General features: G+C 44.1%; 2 protein-coding genes across 2 annotated transcripts in view; one reads left to right on the top strand and one right to left on the bottom strand.

The window, feature by feature from the left end:
• Nucleotides 1-10,192, bottom strand: part of LOC144498610 (metalloproteinase inhibitor 3) — a 36,492-nt gene extending 26,300 nt beyond the window's left edge. The window contains exon 1 of the mRNA XM_078219970.1: nucleotides 9,913-10,192. Coding sequence (XP_078076096.1) covers nucleotides 9,913-10,042 — 130 coding nt within the window. The 5' untranslated portion in view covers nucleotides 10,043-10,192. The remainder of the gene's footprint in view (nucleotides 1-9,912) is intronic.
• The window catches only part of LOC144499216 (synapsin-3-like), a 224,711-nt gene that overhangs the window by 139,331 nt on the left and 68,997 nt on the right, over nucleotides 1-16,383 (top strand). The gene's annotated exons all lie outside the window — the stretch shown is intronic.

The following is a 16,383-nucleotide window of genomic DNA, read 5'->3' as shown; positions in this document are numbered from 1 at the left end:
ATCTCGCAAGGACCAAGGGGTTTCTCCATGTGGAAATCTTTCCTTTGTGGGGCCAGGAGAGCACAGCTGGGTCTCAAAGACAGTCCAGGCTTCCCTTGCTCCATACTCTTCCCTTGTCCAGATACTTAAGATGGCCCTTAGCCTTTGCGCGAGCTGGCTGCTTCTAACTGCCCTGATCTACTTCAGTCCACTTCAGCCAAGCAGCTGACTGGAGTTAAAATGGCCCAAGTTTGAAATCTGAACCTGTGAATGCATTTTGTACAGACCTTGCCCAAAGATTGCTGGGAGTTAATATTAACCGCCCTCAATTGGCACCTGCTCTCCCTCAGTCATTGTTTTGGACAGATTGGACAGTGGGGTGATTTGCATGGTGTCTTTGCAGACAGTTAGTATTGGGGTTAGCACTCAGACTCTCCTTTGAATCAGCAGCATCTCTGTCCTCTGAGCCCTTGAGGTAGAGAATCATATAAACCCACACTCTCATGGAGATATTCTGAAATATTGACAAGATTTAAACACTCTAAATATCATGGATAAAACAGAAACGTCTAATGGCAACATCTCTTGTGTAAATGCTCATTTGCTGTATCTTTAATTCAGAGTTCATTAGATTTTGAATACAATTCACAACTTATTTTTAACAGGAATTACAGTACCAGTGCGAGCAATGAGATTTTGGAGAGCCACTGAAACTATAGAGTACCAGACACAATCAGCTAGATGCTCTCTCCAGCTCCACAGAGTATTGGAAGACTTCGCTGGCACTGTGTGATTGAGAAAGGGCAAGTTACCAGTCACACCCATCCTGTTCTATGACCGGTGGTTATGAATGCACAGTTGAGGTTCCATTTCCTTTAGCTTTCCCTCCTGTCCTGTGATATCTCTTGGTATCTGCCAGTCCTGTTTCTCCTACCATTTCTATCGCAAAAGTTACTGCTCGCAGTAAATGAGTTGGCAAGCTGAGTTAATCAGCTAAACCGATTGGAAGGAGGAGTATTTATGGGAAGGAATAGGTGGGGAATGGGTGAGTTAATGAGCAGATTTGGTGATGCCTCCAGTGGGACATACAGGCAAAATAACAATGCAGCATCAGCATCATTTTTAATCACTATCAGGATTTCATAAGAGGCCCAGCACAAGGACAGATTTGTGTGCAGGGTAGTACAGGGTGGCAGAACACATGTACAACGTCCATACGAATTGGAAGCCTTCAAACTCGCAAGACTGCTGCACCATTTGCTAAGATCACTGCTGATCTGATCAGCCTCAACTCAACTTTCCTGTCTGTCCCTTATACCCTTTGACTCCCAGGTTAACCAAGAATCTATCTACTCAGCTTAAAAATAATCAGAGACCCAGCCTTCACTGCTTCTGCGGAAGAGAATTCCAGACTTGCGACCTTCTCATGACCAAAGGATATGGAAATAGCGCGGGAAAGTGGTGTTGTTGGAAATGATCAGCCATGACTAATTGAATGGCAGGGCAGGCTTGATGGGCTGAATGGCCTCCTCCTGTTCCTTTGTTCCTATGTTTTGGGAGAAAATATCTCTCCTCATCTCAGTCTTAAATGGAAGACTCCTCATTTTTAAACAGCGTCCCCTATTTCTAGTATCTCATATAAGGGGAAAGATTTTCCAGGCATCCACCCTGTCAAGTCCCTTCAGAATCTTCTATGCTTCAATAAGATCACCTCTTATTTGTCTAAACTCCAATGGAAACAAGCCCAACCTGTTTAACCTTTCCTCATAAGGTAACCCCTTCAAAGCAGGAATCAGTCGAATGAACCTTCTCTGAGCTTTTAATACAAGAGACCAAATTTGTACATGGTTTTCCAGACGTGGTCTCACCAATGCCCTGTACAACTGTAACCAAACTTTCCTACTTTTATATTCCATTCTCTTTGCAATAAATGCCCCCTTTGTCTTCCTAATCATTTGCTGTACCTATACACTGACATTTTCTGATTCATGTACCAGGACACCCAGATCCCTCTATACCACTGAATTCTGCAATTTCCCTCCATTTAAATTGTAGGCTGCTTTTCCATTCTTCCTGCCAAAGTGAGCAAGTTCACATTTTCCCACTTAATCTCCATCTGCCAAACCTTTGCCCACCCACTTAACCTATTATTTTACAGACTCCTTACATCCTCTTCAGAATTTACTCTCCCACCTATCTCTGTGTCAATAGCAAATTGAACAACCATACGATCTGTTCCTTTATCCAATTCATTGATACAAATTGTAAATAGTTGAAGCTCCAACATTAATCCCTGTGGCACTCCATTGGTTAGGGCTTGCCGTCCTGAAAATGAGTCATTTATCCCTCCCTATGTTCTCTGCTTGCTGTTAGCTAACCAATCCTCTATTCCAGTGGTTCCCAACCTTTTTTATGTCACGGCCCACCTCTATACTATAAAAGCAGTTTGAGGCGTTGGACTTGGGTAAACACAGTAAGAAGTCTAACGACACCAGGTTAAAGTCCAACAGGTTTATTTGGTAGCAAACGCCACTAGCTTTTGGAGCGTGCTGCTCCTTCGTCAGGTGGAGTGGGAGATCTCCCACTCCACCTGACGAAGGAGCAGCATGCTCTGAAAGCTAATAGCGTTTGCTCCCAAATAAACCTGTTGTACTTTAAGTGTTGTTAGACTTCTTACTGTGTTTGCCCACTTATCCCAGGGTCTTTGCGCCATTTTTGAGTTTTCGTTTTTTGTGCATGGAACCTTTGTCTTCAGTTCCAAGTCCCATTGGTCATGTGCATGGGCCTGACCAACATTTAAAAAATCTAGACTGTGCACGTGTGGCTCTTTGCCAGCCGGTACATGCACAGGAGGCCCAAGATTTGTCAGGTCTTGGAGATGCCAATCACAGAGCTAAAGACAAAGGTTAGTTTTAGTTTAATGACATGAATGTTGAATCATTTTGAATCTTTTTTCGTGGCAAACTTGGCAGGTCTTCACGCACACAGTTGGGAATCTCTGTTCTATCCATATTAATGCTTCCCCCTACACTACGAGCTCTTACATCTCGAAGAGCTGAAATCGGCAAATAATGCAGGACTGTTGCATTTTGGTGTTCAGCTTATGGGTGAAATGAAATTCACCAGCAAGTTCAGTTGGATGATCTGCAGCAACTCCACATTCCTCAGAGCACGTTCTCCCTCAGGCTGTGACCACAAAATGGAGGCAAATAAGGGATGCTGTTTGGCCCATCTTACTTCAGAATTTTTAAAAAATTTACATTTCCTCAGCTAACTGTCTCATGAGTGAGCCCAAAGTATTCACCTGCGCTACATATTCAAAAAGAATATGGCATTACGAAGATCTTCCTCACTTCTCTCTGTGCACCAGTTACTTAACCCCATTACCTGTTTCCTGATAGTTTTCACTGAACTTCTTTTACAATGTTTCAATTTTTGCAGATCTGATTAGTGCATCGGAGTTGGAATGAAGCAATTATTCCCATTTTCAACAATGTTACTTTAACCTGAGACAGAGTTCCTACATCTGAGTCAGTTGTCATGAACTCAATGGGCCGAAGGGCCTCTTCTGCACTGAAACATTGAATGTATTCAAGAGGTGGCTGGATATAGCACTTGGGGTGAATGGGATCAAAGGTTATGGGGAGAAAGCAGGATTAAGCTATTGAGTTGGACGATCAGCCATGACCGTGATGAATGGCGGAGCAGGCTCAAAGGGCCAAGTGGCCACCTTCTGCTCCTATCTTCTATGTATGATTCTAACTGTTGTGTGGACAAAGCGTTACGCTCAGCAGCATTCTTCGTCAATAAGAAAAGAATTCTGCAGTGTTAGAGATGTAATCCTATTGACGCAGCAGTCCATCATTGGAATAAGAAGCTGGATTTAGTAAAGTAAACTTAGGTTGATGGACAACAATCTTCTGAAATCCAAAACTAAAATAATGGATTTAGTGTTATCCAGCTCTGGTCTGCCTCCTTCAGTTCCTGTCTCTCGTGAAGTGGTTCTGATTTTGATTTTCTTTGATCTCCGATTGCTGGTTTCTTTTTGCTTGATCCCAGTCTTTTCTTTCATTATTCAGTCCTTATTCATTTTGGTACCTGATCTGTCTCGGGTTCGCTCTGGAGATTTGGTTACCCGAGTCATGGGTCAGGAGAGATAGCCTTTCAAAGCTGCTACCATAGAGTGTACATGGCATATAGCTGATTAGAGCTTTTTAAAAAAAAATACTAACTCCAGCTTTCCTCACTTTCACTCACATTGCATACCCCAACTTTCAAACAATAAGTATTATTTTGAATGAAATGACATGGATTATTCTAACACATTGGGCTTCTGCCAATGGGAAAATGAATTAACACCAAGGGGTGACTGGAAAACTACTTTAAAAACCTTTTAAAGTGACATTGTCATTTGACTTGGAAAGCCACAAACTCCGATGAAGCCAATTAATCTTGTTTGGCAATACTGAACTAGAAGACTTTGGCTTCTGAGCTTACTGTAACAGTTGATTCACTCTCCAGCCTTTCATGTTGAACCGCAGTGGTTTCACTGTTATTTCATTAAGAATATTCAGCAATTTTATTTATATTTTGCCTTGGAAAGAAGGATTCCATATGTGCAGTGGAATTTTGTTGCTAACATATTGTTGTGAAACACAGGTAGAATAACAATGTGGAGCTGGAGTGTTTGTGTAACGCAAGAGAACATGGGGTGCACCTGTAACACAGAGGGCAAGACAAGCCAAATCATGTTCCCAGGCAATAATGTGTTGCGAATGTGTTGCATAACAGTGATATACGATGTTGAGGCAGTATTGTAAATTGTGAGAACACAGCTTGAATTTGTTAATGTCATCTTAAACTCTTTGAGTTGTGTTGCAGCTATGAAATGCACTCAACCTCTGGTGTTCCATGCGAGATGTTTTCAAATTTATTTCCAAGAAGCGATCAGCTTTGCAAATAATACAACGGAATATGAATTGTAGTGTGTAATAAAACATGAAACATACAAAGTTTGTGGTGCATACTTCCCCCTTGTGACAGCCATTAATTTATAAATCCCGCACACTAACAGAAATGGGCACGGAAAGAATTCGGACAGATACCTCCTGATTTTGCTTTCTAGAGCAGAGAAATGGACAGTCAAATATAGACCTTCACAGCAAATACAATTAAGATGTTTTGAAATTGATGTCGCTTGGTCATTGTGTAGAAGCTCTGAACAGTTACATAACAGTTAAAGCAGACTATTGTCTGGCTTGCCAAACCTTGTCATGCTTGCCTACCTTGTCTGTCTGTCTGTCTTTATGTAGGAGTACAAGATACACACTCCAGACTCTTAGCCACCAAAACCTGCAATCTGCCACAAGCTGTTTTTTTTTTGTCCACAAACCCGTCTAATCCATTCCCTCCCCCTGAGCCTTCATAGATTTCATCCGCTGGTAAATTAGTGGGAGTTTAGGAGCCTGACCTACCCTAATGCTGATAGGGGTCATTCAAATTGTTTTAGTTTCCTGGGTGGGATATGGGGCATTTGTAGACTCTTAACATCAACAGGCAGAGCTGGGAGGTCTGTGGGAGAAATACTTTCACACTTTTCCGTAACTGCTGCATAATCTATCACTGAACAGCTTGGGCTTTTCTTAATTTTTATTCCTTGTTCATGAGCTTGTGCCATGGGAGGTTTGAATGTAAAATGTTAAGGGGCGGCAGACAGATATTGAATAAACAAACATCACAAACAACATGTTACTACGATTGTTAACCCTTTGGTAACATAAACTTGCATTCCATTTTGAAAAGTGGCCCTTTGTATGACTGGATTTATATTTTGAAGTCTTACTTTGTCTGTTCCCTCTGAGCACAGACTGTACGCAGAAGGTAAATATCCAATGCACGTGTAATTTATTTCCTGCTCTTTGGAAATGTCTCTGCGACTAACTGAATTTAAAAAAATTAAATGGAGCATCAACTCATGACTTTGAGGGTATTAAGACTTGTATCTCAAGTCCTCAAGTTCATAGAGAGCTTAGATCAGCTACACTGCTGCAGTTGCTCAGGCAGTCAGCAAAGGCCAACACTTCCCAGTGACAATAGGAGAACCTCAGTGGTTACAGTGTCTCCAGGAGAACCTGTATCCATGATAATACCTTTCCACTTCTGCCATCAACAAGAAAGTATTGTGCCTTTGCTGTACCATGCCTCTATACCCTACACACCCCAAACATACTCTCTTCCACCTTCTTTCGTCGGGAAAAAGATACAAAAGTCTGAGGTCACGTACCAACCAACTCGAGAACGGCTTCTTCCCTGCTGCCATCAGACTTTTGAATAGACCCACCTCGCATTAAGTTGATCTTTCTCTACACCCTAGCTATGACTGTAACACTACATTCTGCACTCTCTCCTTTCCTTCTATATGAATGGTATGCCAAAAAATAATGGACAAAATGTATTCAAATAATTTGAACCGAATTGTTCCTGTTTTGAGAAAGAATGGGACAAGAAGAATTGTCATTCATTGCAACGACTTTATCACAGATCAAATAACAATGTGTGGTGATCTTTCTAAGAAAGTTTTACATGACTGAAGATCCCTCAACACTGTACTCTTCTCATCAACAGCGGAGAAAAATTCCTCTCATCAATAGCAGTCATGAGTTCCAGTCTTAATTTGGGATGAATAGTGTTCATGATGGTGTGGGAGGGTAACACCTCATGTTAAAAATCTCAGCCCATTTTAATTTCTGGGCCTCATTTACATTTCTCTGCACGCTGCCCGATCAGGGAATGAATGGTGCAAGAATCAGAGGGCAGGAGTGGGAGATTGGCAGAGGGCTGATGTTGGGATAGCATGGCACACAAAAGCCCATGTCTTTTATATTCATTCATGGGACATGGGTGTCGCTGGCTGTCCAGCATTTATTGCTCATCCCTATTTGCCCTTGTTAAGAGGCAGTTAAGAGTCAATCATATTGCTGTGGCTCTGGAGTCACATGTGGGCCAGACCAGGAAAGGACAGCAGATTTCCTTCCCTAAAGGACATTAGTGAGCAAGGTGGGTTTTTCCGACAACCGACAATGGTTTCATGGTCATCAGTAGACTCATAGTTCCAGATATTGCTCAGATTCCATCTGAGCCACAGAATTAAACTATCAGAGTGTATTTGTCATCAGAACCAGGTCTATAAATTAGGGTCTTTTACAATTCTCAATGATGGGAATAACCTTCCTGAGCTTTGCTCCATCTATAACTATACATTATAATTTACTCAGTGCTGCAAGTTCAGCAGGTAATAAGGAAGGAAAATGGATTGTTAGTCTTTATTTCAAGGGGAATGGGGTATAAAAATAGGCACGTCTTGCTAAAACACTTGGAATACTGTGAACAGTATTGGTCCCCTTATCTAAGGAAAGATGTTCTGGGATTGGACACAGTCCAGAGAAGGTTCACTGGGTTGATCCCGGATATGGAGAGATTTTCTTATGAGGAGTGGTTCAGTAGGTTGGGCTTGTACTGATTGGAGTTTAGAAGAATGAGAAGCGACCTTATTGAGACATATAGGATTCTCTGGGGCTTGACAGCGTAGTTGCTGAGAGGCTGTTTCCCCTTGTGGGAGAGTCTAGGCCCAGAAGGCATAATCTCAGAGTATGGGGTCACCCATTTAAGACAGGGAGGAGGAGAAATTTTCTTTTCTCAGAGGGTAGTGAATCTGTGGAATTCTTTACCGCAGAGAGCTGCAGAGACTGGATGATTAGGTATGTTCAAGGCTGAGATGGACAGATTTTTAAAATCAATACGGGAATCAAGGTTATGGGGATAAGGCGGAAAAGTGGAGTTGAGGATTATCAGATCAATCATGGCCGGAATTCTCTCATGTCATATACCTCACCACCTCTGCCAGCGAGAGCAGAGAATTTGGCACTCAGCCAAATCTCCAATCACAGCAGCGGGACCGGAGAATCCCAGTCGCGGGTGAGATCGGGGAATTCCAGCCATGATCTCATTGAATACTCAATACCCAGCATAGTCAATGGGCCGAATGGCCTACTTCTGCTCCTACGTCTGATGGACTTATGCTGGGGATGGTGAGATTTAACAATCCATATAAAAATATATCCAATGTTTTGTAGCAGCTATTAGAACATTACAACACAGAGCCACTGGGTGAAGGAATGGGTGCAGGTTTCCTTGAAGTTCCCATTCTCAGATTTTGTTTTTGGTATGAAAAATTGAATACAAGTCAGCTGCTTTCCCGCAGTTAGGAAGGGAAACAAAAAATAGCCACGATAGAAGTCTTGAGGCTGCTCCAAAGGACAGAATTAATGGAAGCTTATGAGCAGCTCTCTGAGTTTTATCAGATGTGTGACAAGATAAAGCTAAACAGGATGATAAAGAATATACTGCAGTTTAATACTTTTGAAATATTTGATTTTCTCGATCACTGGACCAGGAATAAAAACCTGAATTTACACAGTGCTCTACCCTACCCTCAGAACCAGTGACTCACCTCAAAAGTGGAATCACTTTGTAAGCTAATATTTTATAAGCCAGTTTGCAAACTGCGAGATCCCAGGAACTGCAAATGAGATGATTGGTCAGTTAATATTGTTTTAGGGGTGTTCAAGGAAGGAATGTTGGACAGATACCAGGAGAACTCCCTGCCGTCCTTCACATAGGGCCAAAGCTCTGTAACATCTGCCACAACCACCGGAACAGACAGATTAACTAATTGTCTTCCTGCATTTTGAACAACAAAGGGGAGACTTAAGCATTGGCAATAGGAACTTCTCTGCATCGTATCGTGTCGGAATCACTTGTGTGTTTTGGAAGTTAAGTAGCTCTTAACCCTGCGGCTGATTCTTCTGGACTTGAAGAACTGTTGTTTCAGTTGGAACTAAATTCCAATACCCCTCTCTCCTCTTGAACAGTCTGTTGATATTTTACTAAATTCAGATTTGGATCCTTTCTTTTTCTGATTTATATATCTGTGCCTTTCTTATTCTGCTTCATACTCAAGTAAAACCCGTACAATGAATATTAGATACTTGGGTTGCAAACCTGACAGGAGGACAGTAATGAGGGGAGAACAATACGAGTTTTTACTTTTTAAAAAAACTGCTCCAGTGTGTGGCACGGTGCTGTTTCTGAATGTTCAGTCCTTACTGAAGTACGTTCGCTTGCTTTCTAAAGCTTTTAATTCGACGCAGAACAGGAAAGAGGTGTGCAATTACATTGTCAACATGAGGCCATTGAGCCAATTAGAGAAATTGCTTGTATGTTGAGCATAATTGTTCCAGAACATTCCACTCTACTGAGTCCCAATGTGCAAGCGAGGAAGTCCTTTAACCCTTGAACCATGTTAAAGAGAATTTTTTTACCTGTTTGGCGCAGAGGTTGTTAGGATGACTGCTTTGGGGTGGTAAATGTTTAAGATGGTGCAGCTGTAAAGTTGCTGAGGGTTTAAACTAAAGTGTTAAACTCGAATTTTACATGTTAAGCTGACAGAAGAGAAATCTCGCAACACATCATCGGGTAAGGAACAGTAAAGTTAACCTTTTTTGCTTTACGCCTAACATCAGCCTATTCAGGAGTGCTGTATGTTTTATCTATCTGGGATTAAATGGTTAACATTTTATAACAGTTGCAATTTATCTAAGAAAGCTACAGCTTGAAGGCTGCTTATTTGAAACAGGAAACATTAATAAAGGTAGAATATAATAACGAAAAAGAAAAAAAAACTGATAAAGGACAAAAGTTAAGTTGACCTGAGCTACATAAAGCTGCCATGGGATGCTAATGCTTCTCTGAGGCGATGGTTAAAAAAAGTTATTCCTGTTAAAATGAGATTTTCCTAAGATCACCTTCAGTGCAATTGCTCTCCACTCCCAACACTCACCGTCGTCCCGCAAGTCAATAAGAGATGCTCCTTACCTATGTCAGAGTTGCAGAAAGCGTCCTGGGGATGGTTTGGCATGCAAGTGCATGCCTCCGTTAGCTCATTGAGTTGCATGCTGCTGAAAGCCAGCAGCAAGCTCAAAGCTGCTGTGATAGAAATCGCCATTCTCTCTGAAAAGCTCTTTTTTTTAAAAACTGAGAAGGAGTTTGGGGAAACCAAACAGAAATAAAGAAAACTATACGATTTTGTTCTAATGTTTCTGGGAATTTTTAGAGATGTCTGTTCTTTCTCTTCTCTCCTCTCTCTCTCTCCTGCTGAATGAGAGAATATAACTACCTACCATGTATTAGACAAGTGACATAATAGCCCTGCCCACCCCCTCGATGTAGCAGCCAATTAACAAGTAGCAGATGGCTGTGATGTCAAAAATGGAGTGAGTGACAGGAGTGGGAATCTGGGCTGGAGAAGGGATGTTAATGATCCGGGATAAACAGCTGCCTTGTTTGGAGCAAAGGAGGGAAAGAAAATAATTATCCCATATCAGTGAAAGCGAAAGATCTGTAGGAAGCCAGCTCAAGTGCAAGAGAAGAATGTGTTAAATGCTAAACTAAATGGTTAATAAATTAAACATAAAACCCCTGGCGTTGAAAGCAGCCCCGACATTGTTCCACCATCTATTGCACCAACCCACCCATACACCCCCGCCGCAACTCCTTTTCAGTTCAGTGGATTGTGATTAACCTGAGGAATTTGGGACATCATTGTGTACATGACAAAGTTGAGGGTGGGAAAGCAAGGTGGGGAGCATTCCATTCCTCTTTAACTCCTGTGTCACCCGGCAAAGTTAACAGGGATCAGAAAGAATGAGATTAAATATTTGCAAATTTGAGGAGTGGGTGATGATTAATCCCCACTGAGACATCTGTCGCACAGAAAGCAGAGTGTGAGAGTGTTAGCTGGAACTTTGTTAGCCTGTTTCAAGCATTTGGTGGGGGTGGGAAGTAAAGCAGTTCGTGAGAAAAAGGTGGTATGCACATGTTTCTGGGAGGTTAGTACATTTAGACAGTCAGTTTCCCACCGGTGTGTCATTGTCCACAAAGTCTGCGTACGTCCTCCAAGAGCCACGTGACTATAAGTTTCCTTGGTCCAGTTTTCTCCACAGGATTGAACATAGTGAGCCCACGCACCCTACTTTTGCCAGGTTTTTTTGTTTTGCTTTTGGTAACAAACTGCAAAAAAAGCTAACTATTATCACACAAATCATGATTGCTTGATACAATGGAATGTTGCTTACTTTACAATTGATTATAGAGTTTCCCACGTTCAGTCTCGCAAACACGTATTTTTTCAAACAGAGGCAGGTTACAGTGGAAGTATTATATTCATACAATACTTTTATTCGACATTCTTTGCTAGTCGTTTGGCCATGGTGTTGCACAAGGAGGGTCGAGGCCAACTATGATCATATGGAGCAGAGTTAAGGGGACGGGGCTAATTGGACTGGGGCACTCGGAGGTAATTCAAGCCCTTCCTGAAGTGACACATTGGGCCCGATTTTACCGTTTTCATTCTAAGTGCCGAATCTGGACGTAGTACAGATCCGACTTAGAAATCCGCTTTCAGGCGCCCTCATACGCTCTCAGCCATCTCCAGTCTGATTCGCGCTGTGGGCGGGGCTTAGCACTGCCGGAACAATCGGAGCTCTGAACTGCGCATGCGCAGTTCAAAAAAAATTGGAAAAAGCGCGCCCGTGCCGGATCGCTCCCGAGCCACAGAAAGCAGAGAAAGCGGCCCGGGAGTGACAAGCTGGAGCGAGGGTGTATCTCGGGCAGGCGGAGGGGAGGGGGGGCGCAGATGGATCTCTGGTTGGGGGGGGGGGGGGGGTGGGTGGGGGGGGGCGCAGATGGATCTCTGGTTGGGGGGGACAGATGAATCTCTGGTGGGGGTGCAGGGGGCACAGGGGGGTCCGCTGCCTCCCTGCAGGCGATCGGTGGGGGGGGTGAGGGGGGCAGGGGTGGCAATCGGTCTGGGTAGCAGGGGTAGTGGATAAGGGGGACAGTGATGTGCGTGTGTCCCCCCTTATTCACCCCCCCACCACCCAGACCGATCGCCACCCCTGCCACCCTCCCCTCCCACTGATCGCCCGCAGAATGGCAGCAGAGCCCCCTGCGCCCCCCCGCACCCCCACCAGAGATCCATCTGCCCCCCCCCACCAGAGATCCATCTGCCCCCACCCCCACCAGAGATCCATCTTCCCCCCCCTCCCCGAGATACATCTTATCCGCCTCCGTCCTCTCTCCCCCGCCCAAGACAACGATCTGGCCTCACCCCCCCCCCCCCCCCCCTTCAGAGAATGGTCTGGTCTCACTCCCCCTCCCCCTCCCCTCGGAGGAACATCTGACCTGCCTCCCCCGCCGCCCCCCCCGCCCCCCCCCACCAGACAATGATCAGCCCTCCCCCCCACCACCAGACAACGATCAGACCTCCCCTCCCCACCAGACAATGATCGGCCCTCCCCCCCACCCCCACCAGAGATACACCTGACCCGCCTTCTCCTCCCCCCCCACCTCAACCAGACAACGATCTGACCTCACTCCCCTCCTCCCCCCTCCAACCAGAGAATGATCTGACCCGCCTCCCCCCCGCCACCACTGATCTGAGTCAGAGAGCCGTTGGAAGCTCTGAACGCGCTCTTCAGAGGCTGGAGCACCCGACTCAGACTTTTATTCAGCAGGTCCCTAAAAGCGTGGTTCCAGATGGGCAAACGCGGTGGTAAAGGGGGAAATGCTGATAAAGTTGGGCGGGCAGTTCATTAATTCAATTTTAATGCATGCAAATGCATTTAAATCGTAATTGCGCCCGATTTGGGCGCGGAACGGATCCCCGCCATTCGCGGGTCTCGGTAAAGTGGCGATCTGCGTGGACGCGAGTGCAGATCGCGATAAAGGCCTCTCACCCGATTTTACCGCAATTTCGCACCCGAAAACGGGCGCAAATTGTTGGGAAAATCGGGCCCATTCTGTCTTTATTTTTATAGTTCCATTATAAGCTCACATCTGCATTTATAATGGAAAAGCCAAGGCTAACGCATAACACTGTTTCTTTCTGCCAGGGCTGGTATTGCACTGCCTCTACAGGGGAAGGCCAAAACTACAGATTGCAAGATTTCAGAAGGACAAGTTTACATAAACAAGTTTCCATGATAAATATACACATGCTGGGCAGAATTCTCCCATTTTGAGACTAAGACCAAAATGTCCCATCCTGTCCTACCAGCACGATCTTCCGGTCTCGTCAATGGCGGACATCTTCCCCCTCTCCCAGCGACACATTCCCCAGCAGAGGGGGGAGAAGATCCTGCCGCTAGCCAAAGGTGCACAAACTGCTGGATTTTAAGGAATGGAGAGCTCTGTGGTATTCTGAGAAGGTTACAAAGAATAGGAGGAGCAAAGCCTGGAGAGGATTTCAATACAGGTTTGAGACATTGGAGGACTCGCAGCCAATGTAGGTCAGGGAGCACAGGAGTGAAGTGGAACTGCATGCTGGATAGCAGAGGGACCAGCAAATATCTGAGGGATCTGAAGTTAACAGAGGGTGGTGAATGATTTGAGGACCAGGGCAGCGTTGGAATAGTTGAGTATGAAGGTAATAGTGACCTTGATGAAGTATTAGAATCCAGATAGGAAGCAACTTGGAGTGGCAATGGATCCTCATAATCCCATTTCTGAACAATGCCTTTGACACACTAACAATGAGATGGTATTCGCTCTGGTGTATTTAGCGAATTGCCAACTCATCCTCAACAACCTTCTTCCTCTGTAGATCTACCAACAATTAATATTAAAACACCACAACCTTTCTTTCTATGATCAAGTCAGTCAATCCCAGAGCTGTTGGCAGGAGCAGATCAGCAGACTACTCTCTCATGTGATAAAACTAGAAAATACTCAGCAGGTCAGGCAGCATCAGTGGAGGAGAAACAGAGTTCAATGTTTCAACTTGATGGCCTTCATCAGTTGCCAGCGGTGTACCACAGGGATCAGTGCTGGGTCTTCTGCTATTTGTGATTTTTATCAATGACTTGGAGGAGGGGGCTGAAGGGTGGGTCAGTAGATTTGCTGATGACACCAAGATTGGTGGAGTAGTGGATGAGATGGAGGGCTGTTATAGGCTGCAAAGAGACATTGATAGGATGCAGAGCTGGGCCGAAAAATGGCAGATGGAGTTTAACCCTGATAAGTGCGAGGTGATTCATTTTGGTAGGACAAATTTGAATGCGGATTACAGGGTCAACGGCAGGGTTCTGAGGAATGTGAAGCAACAGAGAGATCTTGGGGTTCATATTCACAGATCTTTGAAGGTTGCCACTCAAGTGGATAGAGCTGTGAAGAAGGCCTATAGTGTGTTAGCGTTTATTAACAGGGGGTTTGAGTTTAAGAGCCGTGGGGTTATGCTGCAACTGTACAGGACCTTGGTGAGACCACATTTGGAATATTGTGTGCAGTTCTGGTCACCTCACTATAAGAAGGATGTGGAAGCATTGGAGAGAGTGCAGAGGAGATTTACCGGGATGCTGCCTGGTTTGGAGCGTAGGTCTTATGAGGAAAGGTTGAGGGAGCTAGGGCTTTTCTCTTTAGAGCGGAGGAGGATGAGAGGAGACTTAATAGAGGTTTATAAGATGATGAGGGGGATAGATAGAGTGGATGTTCAGAGACTATTTCCTCAGGTGGATGTAGCTATTACTAGGGGGCAGAACTATGAGGTTAATGGTGGGAGATATAGGAGGGATGTCCGAGGTAGGTTCTTTACTCAGAGTGTGGTTGGAGTGTGGAATGGACTGCCTGCTGTGATAGTGGAGTCGGACACTTTAGGAACTTCCAAGCGGCTATTGGATAGGCACATGGAGCACACCAGGATGATAGGGAGTGGGATAGCTTGATCTTGGTTTCAGATAAAGCTCGGCACAACATCGAGGGCCGAAGGGCCTGTTCTGTGCTGTACTGTTCTATGTTCTATGTTCTATCAAAATGGGAAAAAAGTTAGGTAACAGATTTTAAGCAGGTACAAAATGGGAAAAAGAACAAAAAAGAAGGGCCGGAATTCTCCCATCCCGACTGCCACTGGAATTTTAGTGGGCAGGTTGCAGACAATGTGAAACCCCATTGACAGTCAGGAATTTCCAGCTTTTAGACCAGTGCGGCTGGAGAATTCCGCCCAAGTTATCTGGTAAAGTGAAAGGCACGAGAGATTAAATGACAAAAAAAGTATAATGGGACAATAAAAGAAAAGCAAGATGGGTCCAATAAGGTGTATATGGCAATATTAGAATCATCATCTCCAGCTGCCATCCAAAAGAACTGGTTATGGTTTCAAATTGTTGAACTCCATGTTGAGTTCAGAAGGCTCAAAAGTGCTTAGTTAAAAGGTATGGCAGCTGCTGGAATTTAAATTCAATTAATAAAATCTGGAATTGAAATCATAGAATCCCTACAGTACAGAAGTAGGCCATTTGGCCCATAAAGCCTGTACTGACAACAATCCCACCCAAGCTCTATCCCTATAACCCCACATATTTACTCTGCTAATCCCCCTGACGCTAAGAGGCAATTTAGCATGGCCAATCCATTTAACCTGCACATCTTTGGACCGTGCAAGGAAACCAGAGCACCTGGAAGAAAACCCACGCAAGGGAGAAGGATAATCATAAATTACTGTCTCGATTGTCATTTTTTAAAAAATCCATCTGGTTCACAAATGCCCGTCCGGGAAGAAAATTTGCCATCCTAATGTAGTCTGGTCTACATGTGACTCCAGAGCCACAGCAATGTAACTTAACTGCCCCTCTCAAATAGGTTGGCAAGCCACTCCATTCAAGGTCAATTAGGGATGGGCAACAAATGCTTGTTTTACCAGTGATGGCCCACAACCCATGAAAGAATAAATTTTAAAAAACAGAGAACTGTCATCCGCGATGACATAGGGCACTTCCAATGGCAATTTTGTGGTTTGTTTTTCTGACATTTACCACATGACTTGATGGAAAGAACATGATTTGGCATTTGGGTCCATTATTCATATTTCCCAATGCATCACTTCAGGCTAATGCTTGTTGTTTTAGTAATATGTCCACCCTCAGTTAGAAAATTCTGAGACATTCCATTAATGAAAAAGATGTAGTTGTTGTTTTAAATAGCTTTGATTTTTTTTCTTGAAATCATCACAGGGCCATTACATCATCCCTCCTAAACTGCCCTTAATAGCTCATTGTTCTCCGTGGTTAAAAACATAGATCCTACCCCTTTATAAAAATCACAGAGCCTCTTGGTTTCTTGTTGAGATTCCACAGTGTGTTTAGGATGTGTCTGTTTCCATAGTTACTGGTTGCAAATCCAGCATCTCTCGTTACAATGTCAATTAAGTATTAGACAAAATGGATGGAGAATGGTGCATGTGGAGAGGGGTGGGGGAGAATGAGAGCTGTGTGTTATGTGGAATTCTTTTGGCAC

This window comes from Mustelus asterias, chromosome 9 (assembly GCF_964213995.1).
Source record: "Mustelus asterias chromosome 9, sMusAst1.hap1.1, whole genome shotgun sequence".
Taxonomy (NCBI): domain Eukaryota; kingdom Metazoa; phylum Chordata; class Chondrichthyes; order Carcharhiniformes; family Triakidae; genus Mustelus; species Mustelus asterias.
Note: the sequence above shows the minus strand (reverse complement) of the source record. Positions and strands in the feature narration are given on the sequence as shown.